This window comes from Rhinatrema bivittatum, chromosome 6 (genome assembly GCF_901001135.1).
Source record: "Rhinatrema bivittatum chromosome 6, aRhiBiv1.1, whole genome shotgun sequence".
Classification (NCBI taxonomy): Eukaryota; Metazoa; Chordata; class Amphibia; order Gymnophiona; family Rhinatrematidae; genus Rhinatrema; species Rhinatrema bivittatum.
In genome coordinates, this window is record NC_042620.1 from 87,543,244 (window position 1) to 87,562,554 (window position 19,311).

The window sequence follows — 19,311 nt, forward strand, 5'->3', positions numbered from 1 at the left end:
ATTTGGTTTTTTTTCCTCTGACTTATATTCATATGAAATGAGGAACAATCATCACATTGAAAGCCAAGCAATGACAAAACAGGTACACAGCCAATAAGAACAAGGTTTAAGCAACTAAATTTGATGTAGTGCACAGATTGTTGCTACGTGCCTCAAAGCTTAGTCACAACCAAGTAAATGTAAGATAATTTGCAGGATTATCAACATACATAACAAAATTTTATCTTTACAAAGCACCATGCAAAATAACATGATCCATATGGATCACAGACATACAAGAGAATACATAGATAACAAGCAATAGAAAATAGGTTCCAATTAGCAAAGAAGCACAATAATTTTTGAAGTTAATCTCAATGACCTACCCGTCACCATCACCACTAATGGATGGTGCAGGAGCAGGGACAGTAACTGTGCCCACATTATCCAGTTTGATCTGAATGGTGGTACTTAAGGGGCTCTTCAGATACCTTCTCTCTATGTTCCTCTCCAATTCAGTCAGCCTGGTTACAGCTATATCTAGAGGGTTGTCAATCTTCCGTTGTACAGCACCGGCATTGCCTCCTCCTTCTACGGTATGTTCACCATCATGTTCCATGTGCAATTTAGTAATTGATTTATGTTCATAATATACCAGGTCTTCCCTCTCTGAGGCAGGCTCTGGGCACATCCAGCCCTACATATTAATAGAAAGGTTTAAACATTTTTTTCCTTCTGCAACTGCTATTAATGTAAATGGATTATTGTATTATAACTACTTCACTTGCAATAGTCAGCTGTCTTCAGATGATCTCGCTAGTCAAAAAGGTTTTTTAGTCGTTCATTCTCACCTGCTCTACTTCCTATTAGGCAAATAAATGAAAACAGTGTAGTGTCTAAATGACCTTACTGTTGTGCCCAATTTCTCAAAATAACTAGCATCAAGCGTATAGATCCTCAAAAAAGAGAAATGAGTACTTTTTTTAAGTTAAGAAATTTTTAAATTTGTGGGTTTTTTTGTATTACTGCCCAGAAAACATGAGGAGGTGCTTTTTCCCCTTGAACAGATTTGCAAAAATGGTATTGATGCTGAGCTCCACTTTGAAAGCTCCACTTTGATGCTGAGCTCCACTTTGAAAGCACTGGAAATGGAAGCCTCTGTTTATCTACTGAGTATATACAACATGGACAACTACACTACAGGTTTCTTGAAACTGCTGTACTAATATGCCTTACCAGTCAAGGACCTTGAAGGATAAGCAAGTAATTCTGTTTTCATACCAGTTCAATCCTTGAGAATCTCTGCTAAGATTAATATAAAAAATGTCATCTAAGAGAATGTTTCTTTTAATGGTTGAGGGCACTTATTCAGGAAGGGAATCAAGTCTACCTATTCATTTCACTAACTAGTACTAGAAGAAATTGTCAGTGGCATGAAAATATTAGAAAAATATTTTTTTTAAGTATTTCTTTTAAAAAATTGCCCCATTCTGGGTTTTCCATGGACTTCCTTCCTGTTAAAGACACAATAAATATCACAGTACTTTGTTTTTAAAGACAAAAAGAGTCAGAGATGAGCAGTGTTAAAATAATGAGAGCAGTGCTCTAGTATGCTTCAGACTAGCATAAAATGAACAAATATGTCAGTTAACATTTCTGTGGTGTGCAAAGAATTTACCATTTGCATAGTATTACAGGTAAAAATTAAGCTTAGAAAGCTTTTTTTTTTTTTTTTTAGTACATGAGAATATATAGAATAAATGATTTAGCGTTTTCATTCTGTGTACTTAGGGACCTTTCTTTTCTGTTTTTACTTTATTTTCTCTGGGAATTTTAATATTATGACAAAGAAAAAAAATAAAAGAAAAAATGTCTTTTCAACTAATTTTTCTCCTGTTTGTTTTATTATAACAGTCATTTTTCTGATTTTTTTTTTATAACACTGAAATTCTCAGGGAAAATAAAAACTGAAAACAAAGGTCCCCATGTATACTTTGCTCACTAAAGAGAATGTCCATTCAAGGCATTAACACATTTTTAGAATTCTGGAAATGCAGTTTAGAGATAAAAGCTTTTTTTTTGACTATGAGCGATTTGCATATTTCAGTTTCATGACAGGTACGTTTTCCGACAAATATTAAATAATTTCTTAGTATTCCAAGTTACTTATTTTCAAATTACTTACTAGTAAACTTTAGTTACTGTTCTACCAGTAAATTAACTTTGATCATCGCATTTTAATGTGCTAATGAGCAATTTAAGAAACATGTAACATTTTATTGACATCTGTGCATTGATTACTGTTCTATATTTATCCTAGATATTTTGGGTTTCAGACATGACTAACATGTACCTCAGTGATTAAGCATGTACAATTCAAAATCAAGTTTCTTCCACTGTAGAGAGGCATAATCATTCTAAAATTATTTTTCTCAAATAATTGAGGGTTTTTTTTTTTTTTTTTAATAATCCATTATATTTAACTCTATTTTCATCTGCTTCAGTTTGAGAGCCGCACAGCAAATCTATTATGCTGCCCAGAATTCCATGTCATTTTGTAACCAGCTTGTTGTAAACAGATAGCAGTGGCACCATACAAAGGCTATAGGAGTGATAGGTAGTTATCCTTTTTTAAATACAGAGTAAAAAAGTGTTTGAAATCAAAATCACATTTCTTTAAAGAAAGAATAATCTTCAAAGTCAGAATGGCAACAAATAATTTTGGTCTAAAGGTATCCAGCAAGAGTTTGAGAGAAAATCCATAAATATTGTTATTGTACTTAAAAGCTACATCAGAATTGTAATAAAGAAAGCATCCTCAGCTAGCCTAATGTAATTATGGAATAAAATCCCCAGGCAGTTGCAAATGAAGGCTCCTGGCACCAGAATCCCAGCCCTGGTTCAGACTAACCTGGAGGTCCAAAGAAGCAGGGGGAAAACGGCCAGGTCAAAAAACAAAGCAAAGAAAATATTCTTTTGAGATAGTTTAGGATCAGCAGGTAGGTTTACGTTTTCTTTGATCATTTTAAGTTTATAGAAAAGCCTTAGGTGTATGAAGTATGTTTGTTGACTGTCATACATATGTGGCACACTACTAAACTTTAAAATACTGACCTTACCAATTACATATACAATTTAATTGTATGGTAATGTGAAGGGGAAGGGAGAAATGGGAAGGTGTGTGTGTGTGTGGGGTGGGGGGGTGTTTGATGTGTTAAGAGTGATAAGAAGGTCACAGAGAAGCAGTAGAGTTAAAAAAACAAAAAAACCCCACTAACAACAAGAAAACCAAAACAAAACCAACAACAACAACAAAAAGCCAGCTGGATGCATGCTAGAGATGTGAATCGGAACCGGAATAGGTTCGGTTCCGATTCAAATCTTATAATTTTTATCGTCCGGCCAGATTGGTTTTTTGTTTAGCGGCTGCGCTCGATCCGATAAACAAAAAAACCACCTTGACCCTTAAAATCTGACCCCTTAGCCTCCCCCACCCTCCTGACCCCCCCAAAAACGTTTTAAAATTACCTGGTGGTCCAGTGGGGGCGCGGGGGAGCGATCTCTCCGCTCTCGGGCCGTCTGCTGCGCTAATAAAAATGGCACCGATGGCCCTTTACCCTTACCATGTGACAGGGTATCCGTGCCATTGGCCGGCCCCTGTCACATGGTAGGAGCACTGGATGGCAGGCGCTATCTTTAAAAATGGGTCAGCCATCCAGTGCTCCTACCATGTGACAGGGGCCAGCCAATGGCACAGATACCCTGTCACATGGTAAGGGCAAAGGGCCATCGGCGCCATTTTTATTAGTGGCAGCCGACGGCCCGAGAGCGGGCGATCGGTCCCGGGGCTTCCACTGGACCACCAGGTGATTTTAAAATGTTTTGGGGGGGTTTGGGAGGGTGGGGGAAGGTAAGGGATTAGTTTTTTTTTTTTTTGAAACTATTTATTAAATTTTTTATCATATCAACATCACAAACATATTTTACAATGCGCTTATAGCAAACGGTTTCCCACCCCTCACCCTCCCACCCCTCCCCCTGACACCTCCCTGTACCTGGATTCTAGTGACTCACATTCCATGTCTATGCCAGAACACATCCTTTTCTGATGTTGGGTTTTTTTTTTTTGTGTGTCATACCATGCCTCAAACAATAGTAGTCCGGCGCTTACTTTTGGGGACTAGGTCTTACACCATGGGTCCCTATATACCCCTACACGGGGGGATAAATATCCCGTAAAAGCATCCCAAATTTGCTTCGTCCGTACAGATCGTTTAGGCACCTCCGGCAAAAGGATAGCATATTCGAAAGAGCATAGGCGTACCAATTTCTTAAACCAATGCTCATAACAAGGGGGGGCCAGTAGCTAGCCAGGTAGTTAAAATAGTTTTTTTACCCACTGTGCTCGCCTTCAATAAAAAAAAACGTTCTGGGATGGTCAGTTGGGGGTATGGTGAGCCCTCCAGCCCAAAAAGCCATAAGCTGGGGTTCAGAGTTAGCGTCTTTTTCAAAATGACAGAACAAGTACGACACACCCTACTCCAAAACTGGGATATCAGTACACACTCCCAAAAACAATGAAAAAAGTCACTATTGGGGTCTGCACATTTCGGGCAAGCATGTCCTTGCGTTATCTTCATTTGGTAAGCCCTTTCGGTGTGATATAACTCAACCATAGAAATTTGTACTGTGTTTCTTGTATTAACACATTTTCCGATATCTCAGGCAAATCACGAAAGCATTTTATGAACTCTGTCATTGTTATGGAAAACAGTGCCCATGTTTGCCATTTCTCAAAAAGCGGAGCTAGAAACCCTCCCTCTGAGTACCCCAGTATCTCCTTATAAAAGTAAGAGACCCTAAGTTTGTGACCTGTCCCCCCCTGGATAACCTCCCTTAATTTCTGAGCTTCTGGGGTGTCTGCAAGTAAACTTTTCTCTGACTGAAGGAAATGAGTAATTTGACAATAGGCGTACAGGTCTGTATGGTAAGGGATTAGTTTTAAAGGGTTGGGGTGGGTTTAGGGGTTGTTTTGGTGTGCGGTTTTCCCGCCCCCCCCCCCCCAAATAACTCCCGTTAGTGGACACAAACCCGATTAACGATTTTTCATGATAAATCGGGGGAATTTCTATTGTATCGCACTCTTTAACGATTTTTGACGATTTAAAAATATCGGACGATATTTTAAATCGTCAAAAAAACGATTCACATCCTACCTGTAAAGCATACTGACAGCCTAATGGCACCTGTAGCTAAGAAACATAAACGCCTTTCCCTCTGTGCTGGAAAATTGGACATCCAAATGGCAGATGAAATTTAATGTGGATAAGTGCAAGGTGATGCATATAGGGAGAAATAACCCATGCTATAGTTACACAATGTTAGGTTCCATATTAGGAGCTACCACCCAAAGAGATCGAGGTGTCATAGTGGATAACACAGTGTGCTGCGGCAGTTAAAAAAGCAAACAGAATGTTGGGAATTATTAGAAAGGGAATGGTGAATAAAACTGAAAAGGTCAAAATGCCTCTGTATCGCTCCATGGTGAGACCGCACCTTGAATACTGTGTATAATTCTGGTCGCCGCATCTCAAAAAAGATATAGTTGTGATAGAGAAGGGTACAGAGAAGGGTGACCAAAATGATAAAGTAGATGGAACAGCTCCCCTATGAGGAAAGACTAAAGAGGTTAGGACTTTTCAGCTTGGAGAAGAAACGGCTGAGGGGGGTTATGATAAAGGTGTTTAAAATCATGAGAGGTCTAGAAAGGGTAAATGTCAATCGGTTATTTACTCTTTCGGATAATAGAAGGTCTAGGGGACACTCCATGAAGTTAGCATGTGGCACATTTAAAACTAATCAGAGAAAGTTCTTTTTCACTCAACGCACAATTAAACTCTGGAATTTTTTGCCGGGGATGTGGTTAGTGCAGTTAGTGTAGCTGGATTTAAAAAAGGATTGGATAAGTTCTTGGAGGAGAAGTCCATTACCTGCTATTAATTAAGTTGACTTGGAAAATAGCCACTGCTATTACTAGCAACAGTAGCATGGGATAGACTTAGTTTTTGGGTACTTGCAGGTTCTTATAGCCTGGATTGGCCACTGTTGGAAACAGGATGCTGGACTTGATGGAACCTTGGTCTGACCCAGTATGGCATGTTCTTATGTTCATATTCAGGAATCTCAGCCTGGTGTCCCTGCTAGCTAGTGCCAGCACTGTTTGGAGGGTCAGGGAGAATTATCTTCCTCTGATTTTACTAAACCTGGTTCTTCCCAGCCAGATTAAGGTCTGGGTAAAATGTGTCAGGAGGGGTGCCTGATCTTGGATCTCCCCTAACTGGTTCATCAGCAGGGGAGGGTAGATCAGCGAGTACGCCTCGGGTTACTTCTGGTTTTGGCATGGATCCTTCTGCCTTTTCATGGGTAGAATTTTTCCAGGGATTGCAATCCTTTCTTCAGGCGCAGTCTTCAGCCCCATCCAATGCTTCCAGGGCAGAGTCGCAGGTGGGGATCTCTTTCTCACCTGGTTCTATTGTTAAGCGCTAGAGTAAGTGCCCAATAAGGATCTGAATAGCATGGATGATGAGGCCAATCCTGACTTGCTAGAGGATGGAGAAATTACTCTGGGATTAGAACCATATAAAGCCTATGTTGTGGTTCTTCCATAGAGATGAACTGCCAGCCTCGATTTCCCAGACCTTAAAAATGCTAGGAGTACCTGGGGCAGATTCCATGTTTGAGTCAAAGAAAAATCCCATTTTCATTTCCTTGCGTAAAATCTCATTTTTTTTCCCTGTGATGGAGGCCATTCCAGAATTAACTGATGTTGAGTGGGGCATCCCAGAGGCTAATTTCAAAGGGCGTCAAGTTTTGGAAGGCCCTTACCCTCTGGATCTGGTGGTGAAAGAGCGTTTACATTGGATGCACTTATTTGTGCAGTCTCCAAGCGGACAACAATTCCCGTGAAGGGAGGAGCAGCCTTGAAGTATATACACAACAGGATTGAGTCTATCCTTAAACAAGCCTTTGAACAGTGGCAATGACCTTGCAGATCACTTCTTGTTGTTCTCTGGAGGCTCGCTCTTGTTTACTTCTCTCTCAGGAGGTCGATCTGGGGTGAATTCCAGGGCAGTTATGGAACCAGGAGCCACCTTCTTGGCAGATGTGGGCTGCGATTTGGTCCGCATCTCAGCCACAGGGGTGGCTTCGATAATAGCGGCTAGGCAGCAGGTATGGATGAGAAATTCTGCTGATGCGACCTTCAAGGCTAACCTCATGAAATTGCTCTTTAAAGGCTTGCTTTTGTTTGGGAGCGAGTTGGAAAAATTGGGTGAATCACCAGTTTCTCAATTGCCAGAGGATAACAAACAGGTGTTGTGCTTCTTTAGCATGAGAAGTCATGCTAGGGGATCCAAGTGTTTTCGACCCTACAGAGGAGTGACCTTTCAGAGGACTCGGCCGTTCGGTAGGTCGCAGTCCTTTCATCCCAGATAACCAGGAATGGGTGTGGGTTCAGGCAGTGGAACCTCCCAAGACTCCCAATAAAGGTTTACCGACCCACCTCTGGAAACAGGAGATAAGGGGAAGCCTCTCTCTCTTTTATCAGAGGTGGGTCAAGATCACTATGGATCAATGGGTCCTGTAAGGGATACAAGAAGGAAATGCACTGGAGTTTTGCAGTGTTCCTCGGGATGTGTTCATGGTCTCTCCCTGCCACTCCCTGCAGAAGAAGCAGGCGGTGGAGGGTACATTAACAAGGCTCCTCAGTCTGAGGGGTGTGGTTCCTGTGCCCACGTCTCAAGAAAATACAGGGCGATATTCCATTTACTTCATTGTGCCCAAGAAGGAGGAGGGCTCATTTTGTCCCATCCTGGATCTCAAAGGGGTCAACTGTCATCTGCGGGTAACTCATTTATGCATGGAAATTTTGCACACGGTGATAATGGTCGTGTAGTCCGAGGGATTTCTGACCTCTCTGGACCTGTCTGAGACGTATCGTCACATTCCCATCTGACTAGAGCATCAACATTTTCTGAGTTTTGCAGTTTTGGGGTGCCATTATCAGTTTTGGGTGCTGCCTTTTGGTCTGGCCATCACTCCCAGGACCTTTCCCAAGGTAATGGTAGTAGTTGCAGCAGAGTTGAGAAAGGATGGCATCCTAGTTCACCCGTATTTGGACGACTGGCTGATTTGAGCCAAGTTGTTGGAAGAGAGTTGCCCGGTGACCCGCAAGGTGATCTCCCTGTTGCAGGAGCTCAGCTGGGTGGTGAACCTGGCCAAGAGCAGTCTTCAGCCTGCTCAGTCATTGAAATATAGGGCATTATGGGGTAGATTTTCAAATATATTTGCTGATTTTATAACATGCATGTGCCTTCGGGACAGCGATGCCATCGGGACAGTGCTGTCCCGGCCCGCCCCTCCTCGCACAGGGCCCGCCCCCCAGCCCACCCCTTTGAAGAGGCCTGGTACTTGTGCGCGTACTGGGGTTTATGCACGTGGCCGGGTTCCTTTGAAAGGTCGCGTGATGCACATAAGGCCCGGCCACGCTCGTAAACCCTGGGCTTTATGCTCACAGGCCTTTTAAAATCCGGCCTTAAATGTTTAAGTTACTTTGAAAATCAAACCTTTTAAAGTCAGTTCTGAAGTGTTTGAACATTTCAACTTCTCTTGTTTTTCTGACACTCTTCTATCACTGTAACATGGCAACCACCCCAACCTTTTTCTCACTTTCCCTTCACACTATCACTGTAATATAATCTGTGATTCACTTATATTTTTTGGCAATGTTATCTTTAACTCTGACCTGCTCATTCTGTATGGGCATGATCAAGGGAACATTAACTTTTAAAAGCTAGACTAGAAATGTATTTAAGTCCAATAAAAAGGTATCACCTTATGTATATTTTTTGTTTGTTGACCTTTATTTCCATTCAGTGACAGATTTAATTTTTTGTTGCTCTTAGGCACTGCTGATGCTCTTGTCCACCCCCCTCCACCTGTAAAGTTGGAAAACAGGGAGTAGATGGTCTAAAGCAGAGCCCAGAGTTTCTTGAGGCAAGAAATAGAAAACTATGAAGCATATTGGCAACCATTTCCATATTTTATATTATATTATAAAAATAAAGTAGCTTTCCAACCTTGTTTGTGTCTTTATAATTTAATGTGTTTACCTGGTGAGGAAAAGGGATCTCAATTATTAATACAAGGAGAAGATCTCAGGGATGAGGAGAGAAAGAAAGGATGAAAGAAACCAAGCCGGGTAGAGGATAGGAAAGAACTATGGGGGTGGACTTACAGCAGCTAACAGTCAGGATCAAGGCACCAGAACAGAAGCAGGAGGCATAAGTATGGGCAGATAGGCAGGGTCAAGGCAGGCAGAGTTCATGCAGCGTCAGGAGGAAGGTCAAGATCAGGACAGGCAGTTTAATCACAGTTAGGAGGCAAGCAACATATCAGGGTAGGCAGCGGACAAAGCAAAGTCGGAGAATAAGCCGGGCAAACAGGAGAAAGGCAGCAATAATAGAAACGCACAGAACCAAACCTGTTGCTCAGACATTCGCTCTGAGGATTGAGTTTCCTTTCATAGGAGGGTAGTGGTGATGTCATCAGCACACACCCACAGGAAATCTTATGCACAGGGCCCTATAAAACTACTGAGATGGATAGGCCCCTAGACAGAGCTACAGGACACTGTATATCAAAGGATCAAGATCCGGGGACCATGCTGGACTTTGGACCTGGAGGTACGGGATGCTGGCTGCTGTGCAGCACCCCATGTTACAAAAGCCTGTTACAAAAAGTAAGGAATATGATTGAGAAAGTGAAAGCACTGGGGATCAAGAATCTGGGATGGGGAAGATGAGGGAGGGAGAATCTGGCATTGAGGAAGGGGAAGAATGAGTTGTAATGGGATCATAGGAGGCAGGATCTGGGATCAGGAGTTAGGGGAGGGGAGAGGTTCCAGAAACTGGGGGATAAAACCTGAAATAAAGGGAGAAGGAATTCAAATTACAGAAGAAGAAATGAATCCCTACTGTGCTCCAGACCTGGTGTGTCTTGCATTGCCATCCTCTCTTTAATTCCCCCATTCAATCTTCATTGGATGAGAGGTTAGAGAGGAAATGGGGATGTAAGCGGGTGCAGGACTGGAGCATATACAAACAAACAAAACACCAATCCTCTTTCTCGCACACACACGCAAACACTGCTCCACCATTTCCTTCTCTTTCACACACACACACCCCCCAAATTCCTCAGCATCTTGCCTCATCCCCCTCAATTATCCCTCCCTCAGCTCATCCTAATCTCTCCAAAATAATCCTCCTTTGCTCTTTCTTCTCCAGGCTCAAAACTCACTTCCTGTCCCTGAATGACAGGATTGGAAGGATTGAATTAGGGAGCAGAATGACTCTCTGCTCTACTCCAGCCTCAATTCCTCTCCTCCTTTTCCTTGAACACTGCCTTTGAGGAAGAAGACTGGATCAAAAAGCAGAGGGCTATTCTCTCCTGAGTGATAGTCAGCTCAGCTGAGATACAGCAGATCTTCAGCTGGTTTGCTTCCCCCAGATTTTTATCACCCTAGGCACAGGCCTAGTGTGCCTATTAGCAAATCCAGGCATGTTTCTGTGCACTCAAGTGGTTTTGTGCTGTTTTTATCTAGCTTGATTAACATCATCAAGTTTCCGTAAGTTCTTTTCAGTGAATGAATTTAAGGCTATTTAAAACAATTTTTTAAATGTTCTTTTCTAACTTAGGGTCTGATTTGCTAAGGCTTTTCTCCCATTATAATGTCTATGAGAATAATGCTTAGTAAATGACCCCCTTAGTAAGGTGAGATACTAATAATTTTATTTTTGGCCGGGTAGTTTCTGCTTAATTGGAATCAATATCAATTGAATTCTAGTACCATGATACTTTATTCCCAACTACCTAGGTATTTCCCCCCCTTACTCAACCCAGCCATCGCAATGATAGTCGTCAGCCAGGGGCCCAAAAACAGGCTGTCAGGACGATTTTAAAACGAGTGTGTGCGCGCCCATACACACGCATATCGGTGTGTGAGCTGGGATGTGCTAGAATTTTAATTGTGCACGGACTTACCTGATTATGTTTTAAAATGCACCAACCGCTCATAAGTATGATAGGAAAATTAGTTCTTACCTTATAATTTTCGTTCCTGTAGTACCAAGGATCAGTCCAGACCGTGGGTAAAGCCCCTGTTCCAGCAGGTGGAGACAGACCAGAGTTCTGAGGCTTGCCCATATAAGGACGGAACCCACCCAGGAACCCTCAGTATAACCATTGTCAAAGCAGAAAAGTATAAGATCAAGCAAGTAACAGGATAACTATAAATGTAATTTAAACCAACAAATAACAGTACAATTGAATGAACTGTGTAAACTAAACGCTCTTGTATAACTACCCCTGATCATTATAACGATGCTTCCGGTGCCTATAAGCAAAATCCAGGAAGACGATGCAGGAATCAAAGAAATCCTATAAGAAGGAAAAAGACAAAAAATACCTGGAAAAAGATTCGAGCGGACAGAAAAGAACGGGCGGGTGTCTGGACTGATCCTTGGTACTACAGGAACGAAAATTATCAGGTAAGAACTAATTTTCCTTTCCTTGTACGTACCAGGATCAGTCCAAACCATGGGATGTCCCAAAGCTTCCCTACAAAGGGTGGGACCCAGATAGTCCCGCTCGAAGAACCTGCCAACCAAAGGAACCAAAGACTGGAGCCTGAACATCTAGGCGGTTGTGACGAGCAAAAGTATGAAGGGATTTCCATGTAGCCGCCCTACAAATTTCCTGCGGCGACACAGATTGAGACTCCGTCCAAGAGGTCGCTTGAGAATGCAAAGAATGAGCTTTTAGGCCTTCAGGAACTGCTCGGCCCTTGCAAATGTAAGCAGAGGAAATCGCATCCTTCAACCAGCGTGCGATCGTAGCTTTAGAAGCTTGCTTCCCCCTGTTGGGTCCACTCCACAGGACAAAAAGATGATCAGAGACACGAAAATCATTGGTGACCTCAAGATAACGCAATAAGACTCGCTTAAGTTCTAGATGACAAAGATCACCACCACCACCAGAGGCTGCGATATCCTCTGGAGAAAAAGCAGGAAGTTCAACGGACTGGTTAATATGAAAAGACGAAACAACCTTAGGTAAGAAAGAAGGTACGGTCTTGAGAGAGACGCCAGAGTCCGAAAAATGCAAGAAAGGGTCTCTACAAGATAGAGCTTGAAACTCAGACACTCTCCTGGCTGAACAGATAGCAACCAGGAAAACAGGCTTGAGAGTCAAGTCTTTGAGAGTGGCACGACGAAGAGGTTCGAATGGAGCTGAACAAAGAGCTCAAAGAACCAAATTTAAACTCCACAAAGGACAAATAGACCGGATAGGCAGCTTTAGATGCTTAGCGCCTCTGAGAAAACGAACAACATCTGGATGAGAGGCTACCGGCCGACCTTCAATGGAACCCAGGAGGGAACCAAGCGCCGAGACCTGAACACGCAGGGAGCTGACCGAAAGACCCTTGAAGAAATCTCGCTGAAGAAAAGAGTATCACCGCAACAGAAGGGGAACGAGCGGAAATGCCCAAATCCTCGCAGACGTTTTCAAAAACCGTCCAGACCCGGACATAGGTAAGCGAAGTTGACTGCTTACGAGCCCTAAGGAGGGTAGCAATGACCTCTTCCTTATATCGCCTGCATCTCAAACTTCTCCGTTCAAAAGCCATGCCGCTAGACAAAAGCGATCCACCTGGTTGAAAAATACGGGACCCTGACGCAGGAGATGGGGCAGATGACCGAGACGAAGAGGGCCGTCCACAGTGAGATTCACTAGGTCCGCGATCCACGGCCGTCGGGGCCATTCGGGGGCCACGAGAATGACTGGTCCGCGATGGAGCTCTGTTCTCCGAAGAACCTTCCCCACTAACAGCCATGGTGGGAACACGTAAAGAAGAATATCGGAGGGCCAGGGAAGAACCAGCGCATCCACTCCCTCTGAGCAAAGCTCCCTCTACCGGCTGAAGAACCGGGGAGCCTTGGCGTTGGCTAGCGTCGCCATGAGGTCTAGGTGAGGGGGACACCCACCTGCACACGATTAGATCCATCGCTACGTCTGACAACTCCCACTCGACGGGATCGAGATGTTGTCGACTGAGGAAGTCGGCTTGGACATTCTCATTGCCTGCTATGTGGGAAGCCGCCAGGCGATCCAAGTGCCTCTCTGCCCAGAGAAAAAGCTTGCTGGCCTCTAGCGCCATTAGACGACTTCGAGTTCCCCCTTGTCGATTTATGTAAGCCACTGTGGTGGAATTGTCTGATAGCACTCGGACCGCTTTGTGGCGAATCAGAGGAAGAAAAAAACTTGAGGGCCAGGCGAACCGCTCGGGCTTCTAGACAATTGATGTGCCACCAAGACTGGGACAGGGACCAGAAACCTTGAGTCACATGGGATTGGCAGACAGCCCCCCATCCGGAGAGGCTGGCATCCGTCGTTACTATGACCCAGGAGGGAGTCAAAAAGGCATCCCCTTGAGAAGGTGAGCCGGGGAGACCCACCATTTTATATTGGCGATGGTAGAGTCGGAGAGAGGGAGAATCTCCTGATACTGTTCCAACTTTGGCTTCCAACGGGACAACAATGCTCTCTGTAAGGGATGCATATGAGCAAACGCCCAGGGGATGAGATCGATCATGGAAGCCATGGTCCCTAGAACCTGCAGGTAATCCCACGCCGTGGGAAGCGGAAGAGTGACGAAAGTGTTCAACTGATCGATCAAGTTGAGTGTTCGCGAGTCCGAAAGAAAAACTTTCCCGACCCGAATGTTGAAAAGAGCGCCCAGGAATTCTAGCTCTTGTGAGGGCCGAAGAGTGCTTTTGGAGTAGTTGACTATCCAGCCGAGAGATGTGAGAAGGGCTAAAACTCTGTCTACCGCGAGCATACAGAGAACGGCAGACTTGGCCCTTATCAACCAATCGTCCAGGTAAGGATGGACTAAGATCCCTTCCCGATGGAGAGCTGCCGCAACGACTACCATAGTCTTGGTGAAAGTGCGGAGGGCGGTGGCAAGACCGAATGGGAGAGCCCGAAACTGGAAGTGCTGGCCTAGGATCTGAAAACGAAGAAACTTTTGATGTTCCCGATGAATGGGAATGTGAAAATAAGCCTCCCTGAGATCTAGGGAAGCGAGGAACTCGCCGGGACGGACAGCCGCAATTACTGCCTATAGAGTTTCCATCTTGAAACGGGGAACCTTGAGGGCCTGATTGACCCTTTTGAGATCCAGAATGGGGCGAAAGGAATCGTCCTTTTTGGGAACAATGAAGTAAATTGAATACTGGCCGGCGCCTTGTTCTTGCACCGGAACCGGAAGGATCACTCCCAAATCCTGAAGTCTCAAAAGGGTGTGACAGACCGCAGGCCATTTGGAAAGGCTGCAAGGGGACACGATATATAGATCCAGCAGGTCCCTGGCAAACTCTAATGAGTAGCTGTGTTCTATCACATCGAGGACCCAGAGATCGGAAGTGATTTTATTTTATTTTATTTTAAATTTTTATATACCGACATTCTTACATCCGATGTAAATCATACCAGTTTACATTAAACAGAATAGCAGGAAATAAATTTCCATAGTCTAATACAATGAACATTTCTAATTAAAATTGTTAACAAGCGAAAAGAAAAGGTAAAGAATTGGAATAAAGGTTAAATTTTTGGCCCACTCCTCGAGAAACAGAGAAAGATGCCCACCTAAAGTTTCGTGCAGAGGAATGGACTGGCTGAATTTCATTGGGGAGCTGATTTAGTGGTAGTGAGTTGCTGATGGCCATCTCGGAAACCCTGATGGCCACGAAAGGAACAGGACCAAGACTGGGACCTGGACACGCCTCCCCTGGGAAAGGAGCCACGGGCTCTGCTAGCGTAATGGCAGTTCCCCCTGAAGCGAGAGCGAGTTGGGGAAAAAAGACTTCGACTGTTTGGGACGGTCCTCTGGCAGCTTATGGACTTTGTTTTCACCCAAGGACTTAATAAGCTGTTCCAGGTCCTCACCAAAAAGTAACTTGCCCTTAAAAGGAAGAGTGCCCAACTGAACCTTGGAAGAAGCATCAGCGGACCAATTGCGTAACCAGAGAAGATGCCTGGCCGAAAACGCAGAAACCATATCCTTTGCTTGGACCCGAAGCAAGTCATAAAGGGCATCAGCACCATAGGCTATAGCACCCTCTAAAGCAGTGGTTCTCAACCCTGTCCTGGGGACCCCCCCAGCCAGTCAGGTTTTCAGGATATCCACAATGAATATGCATGAGAGAAAATTTGCATACACTGCCTCCATAACATGCAAATTTTCTCTCATGCATATTCATTGTGGATATCCTGAAAACCCGACTGGCTGGGGGGGTCCCCAGGACAGGGTTGAGAACCACTGCTCTAAAGGCTCAGTCTGCTCAGCCTCCGCAGACGGGAGGTCCTGGGTGCTGAGTAACTGTTGCATCCACCTAAAGCTTGCCTGCTGCATGAGACTGCTGCAAATAGTCACCCGGACTCCGAGCGCTAAGACCTCAAAAATGCGTTTCAAATAAAATTCAAGCTTACGGTCCTGCACATCTCGCAATGCAGTAGCGCCCCCCATGGGAATGGTAGTACGTTTTGTAACAGCAGTGACAGAAGAATCTACTTTAGGGATTTTTAACATGTCCAGGCAGTCCTCAGGGAGTGGGTATAGCTTATCCATAGCCCTACCAACTTGGAGGCCCGCCTCTGGGGACTCCCATTTCCTGAGGAGAAGCAGGCGGTGCATAGGGTGAAATGGGAAATTACGCGGTAACGCCCTGAGTCCCGCCAGGACCGGGTCCGCATTTGGTGTCATTGCAGCTGCCACAGAGTGAGGCATCAATTCCCAACTCTTGGAGAATGAAGGGAATAAGAGGCTCCAATTCTTCCCGCTGAAATAAGCGCAGGACATGAAGGTCGTCGCCCTCCAGCAGGGGGGCTTGGGTCATAGTATCAATATCCCCTAAATCAAGCGGGTCAGAGGGAGGCGGGGGGGGGGGGGGGGGGGGGGGGAACACCCGGAACCACCCGAATCCTAACCGGACCCTGTGGGTCCGGAACCATATCAGGAGACCGTACAGGGAGGAGGAAACCACTGAGGGGGTCTACCTCCCTTTGTAAACTTGCTAAATAAGACTCATGTAATAAAAGCACAAAATCGGATGAAAAACGGGTCCGTGCTGATTTTTTTGTGGAAGGGGGGTCTGAGCCACTCCCCTGAGAGTGAACCGGGCTCAAATCGGGGGGAAAAATCGGATCCCCAGCCCCTGGAGAAGCAGGAAGTGTTTCATCTGAAACACCCAAAATGGCCGCCACTGACGCACATTCCCGAGACGGGAACGGCTTTGAAATTCGTCGGGGAGCCCTTCCCCGAGGTCTAAAAGGTGGTGGTTCAATAGAGGAGAAGCCCTCACCCCCTGAAATGCACCTTGAACATACCCCTTCACGGGAGAGTCGGGAGGCCGACTCTCCACAGGCTAAACAGCAAGATGGCCGCGGCATAGAGCAGGGAAGCAGCAGCTAAGGTAATTAAAAACAGCTGAGCAGGGAGCCCCTGAGGAGCTGGGCGGGAGATTGAACCCCGCTCCCTCCTCACAAAATAAACTGCTGCCTTTTATTTATTTGATTAAATAAAGTATATAAAATATATATTCTGTGAAAGTGAGTTTTCTTTTTTTTTGTAAATAAATAATTCACAGAAGCAGGGGCATGAAAGTCATCCCTGAAGGCTCAACCGAGGCATGTGCATCTCGGGGCATGGCAGCAGTAAACGTCGGGAGAGGGACTGGCACCACCAGTATCACCCACAGTAGGTCACCGGGAAGGGAACCTAGGCTGACAGAAATCAAGGGGCAAAGCCCCCCTAGGAACCCCAAGAGCGAGGGAGACAAAACTGTCTGCCCTGACACAGTTAGTCAGAGAAAACTGACAAAAATAATTTTTTTTTTATTATAATAATTAAGAAGTAAACTAAAAATGTACTTGCGTGAGCTTGCCCCAGAGAAAGAAGAAAGACAGACTACAGAGGGCAAGCTAAACAGGGAACCAAAGGGTGAGCTATTCCACCTGCTGGAGACAGACAAATACTGAGGGTTCCTAGGTGGGTTCCGTCCTTATATGGGCAAGCCTCAGAACTCTGGTCTGTCTCCACCTGCTGGAACGGGGGCTTTACCCACGGTCTGGACTGATCCTGGTACGTACAGGGAACCTAATTTTAAGAGGTTACTCAAGTTCAGCTAGCACGCATGTGTTTTCAATAGGATCATGTCAGCTTTTATGTGCGGATGTCAGTGAATTTTAAAACATGCTTACGTGAGGTACATTTACAGTTTTCCAATTAGGCCACCAGTTTGTACAGTTATTAGTGGGGTCTTTCAGACCCATCTGGTTCTTCATCCTGCATGTTGGCCAGTTGACCTGGACTCCTCACCCTTTCCTATAAGCCCTAAAACTTCAGATCTACAGATTTGCTCCTCACCAGGAGCAGCAGTAAAGTTACGCGGATATCTAGCGTATGCACGCTCAGAGTTTCATTTTTAAAATTTGGAACACCCATGCCCTTACTCTTTTCTGCCCCCTTATTCCTCATACACACATGCATATTTTGTGGCTTTTTAAAATCCACGTTGCTCACATGCGGCCCACATATGTGCATATGTGGGCATTTTTGCGTGAGCAATGTTTTTAAAATCGACATGTCTGTTTGCAACCCTGCTATTATGAGCGTCACCATTCAGTGACAGCTGAGACTCCCTTCTACCCCCTTCTACTGTTTCTGCAGCATGCTCAGCTCTGGCTAGTCAGGGAGTAAAAGCTGGATCAGGAAATCAAAACCAGGTCCTTCACATGTGCATGCATAGCACTTGCCACACAGTCACTGGGCCAGCCCTATGGTAATGTTAGCTACTGTTATATTTCATTGTTTGTATGCATTGTAGAAAGCTTTGAGCACTATGAAAATACATGTTAGTAAAATGAGCTTGATTCTCCATTCCAGAAATGTCTCAGTTACTCAGACAACTGTCTGAACTGATATCAACTTGTGAACAGCAGACAATCCTACTGGCTGTGATTGACAAGTGTAGGGACATCCAGGCCTGAAAGCTTTTCCTATTCAAGAAAGATACAAATTTTTTAATGCCAAAAATCAACTATTCTTTTGAGGGGTTTTTTCTCTACTTTACATTACCTTAAGCCAATTAATTCCCATGGGAGATAAAAATATGTCTTGAACTCTGTGTTGGTATTTATATCATCAAGAAATATGGAAGAAAGTGCACATCTAAGCAGATAACTCTGGATACTCTCAGAGAAACATAAGAAAAATAACAAAACCAAACATTAAGACCATCACTAAAATAATGTAGAAAGTGCAAGTTTATAGCTTATCACTATTTCAGCATACCCTGCAGAAGGTTTAAGAATAAAATCAATACCCTTCATGGTCTGGTGTATGTTTCCATTTCATTTACTTTTTTTTTTTTTTAACTCATTTTTGGTTTGCTGGAATCTGATTCATGTATGTTACTGACACTCTCAGTCTCCATTTAGCAAGAATCCCATTTTTATGAAAAATCTTAATTTTAGTACCATATTTTGTAGGCAAATCATTTTACCTTGACTTGCAAACTAGCTGATGCAACTCTCCTTTCTAGGTCCTCCACCTGCTGAAGAATAGCTAGATCTATCTCCATTGCTTGCTCTTCAACTGACCAGTTCTCCACAATATCACGAGTAATCTGTTTTCCTTCATTTTCATTTACTTCAATAATAGCAACTGTATGTAGAAACAGAGATTGTAAATGTTCTAGAGTGTACCGTTTCTGAAGTATAGTATTTTTGTATCTTGTTCATATCTTTACTTTGAAGTTCAATATTTATGAGGATGCCTAGGACATAGAATGTAAAATGTTAAATGTTCATAGTTCATTAAGTACGTCCAAAGACAATGACAGGCTTCTGTGATTTAGCCTTAGTTCAACAGTATGCTTAAACTGAAAATGTTTGGAAATTCTACTGTAAAATCAGGCTAGACAGAGGCAATGTCATGTACTTAAATGATTTGGACTCACGATGCCTCCTCGAGATTCTGATAATTAAACTGAACAATCATGATCAGCCTCTCATCACCTGAGAATTTCCCTGTAAAAACACAGGACTCGAATGTAACTGAGATCCTGCTGGCCTTTTAGACTTAATTTAGAAGAGGCCAAATAAATTTACTGGTTGTTATATGCCCAAGTTATACTAATTTTCAAAGTG

The 19,311-nt window shown here is 44.0% G+C and overlaps 1 protein-coding gene across 16 annotated transcripts in view; it reads right to left on the bottom strand.

Moving 5' to 3' along the window:
* BAZ2B (bromodomain adjacent to zinc finger domain 2B) overlaps nt 1–19,311 on the bottom strand; it is a 1,147,511-nt gene that overhangs the window by 81,479 nt on the left and 1,046,721 nt on the right. For 11 of the 16 annotated variants that reach the window (XM_029605562.1, XM_029605561.1, XM_029605560.1 and 8 more), the window contains 2 exons: nt 18,666–18,826; nt 366–676 (listed from right to left, as the gene is read on the bottom strand). In XM_029605562.1, coding sequence (XP_029461422.1) covers nt 366–676; nt 18,666–18,826 — 472 coding nt within the window. The remainder of the gene's footprint in view (nt 1–365; nt 677–18,665; nt 18,827–19,311) is intronic. The other 5 variants (XM_029605567.1, XM_029605571.1, XM_029605574.1 and 2 more) reach the window with 1 other exon arrangement.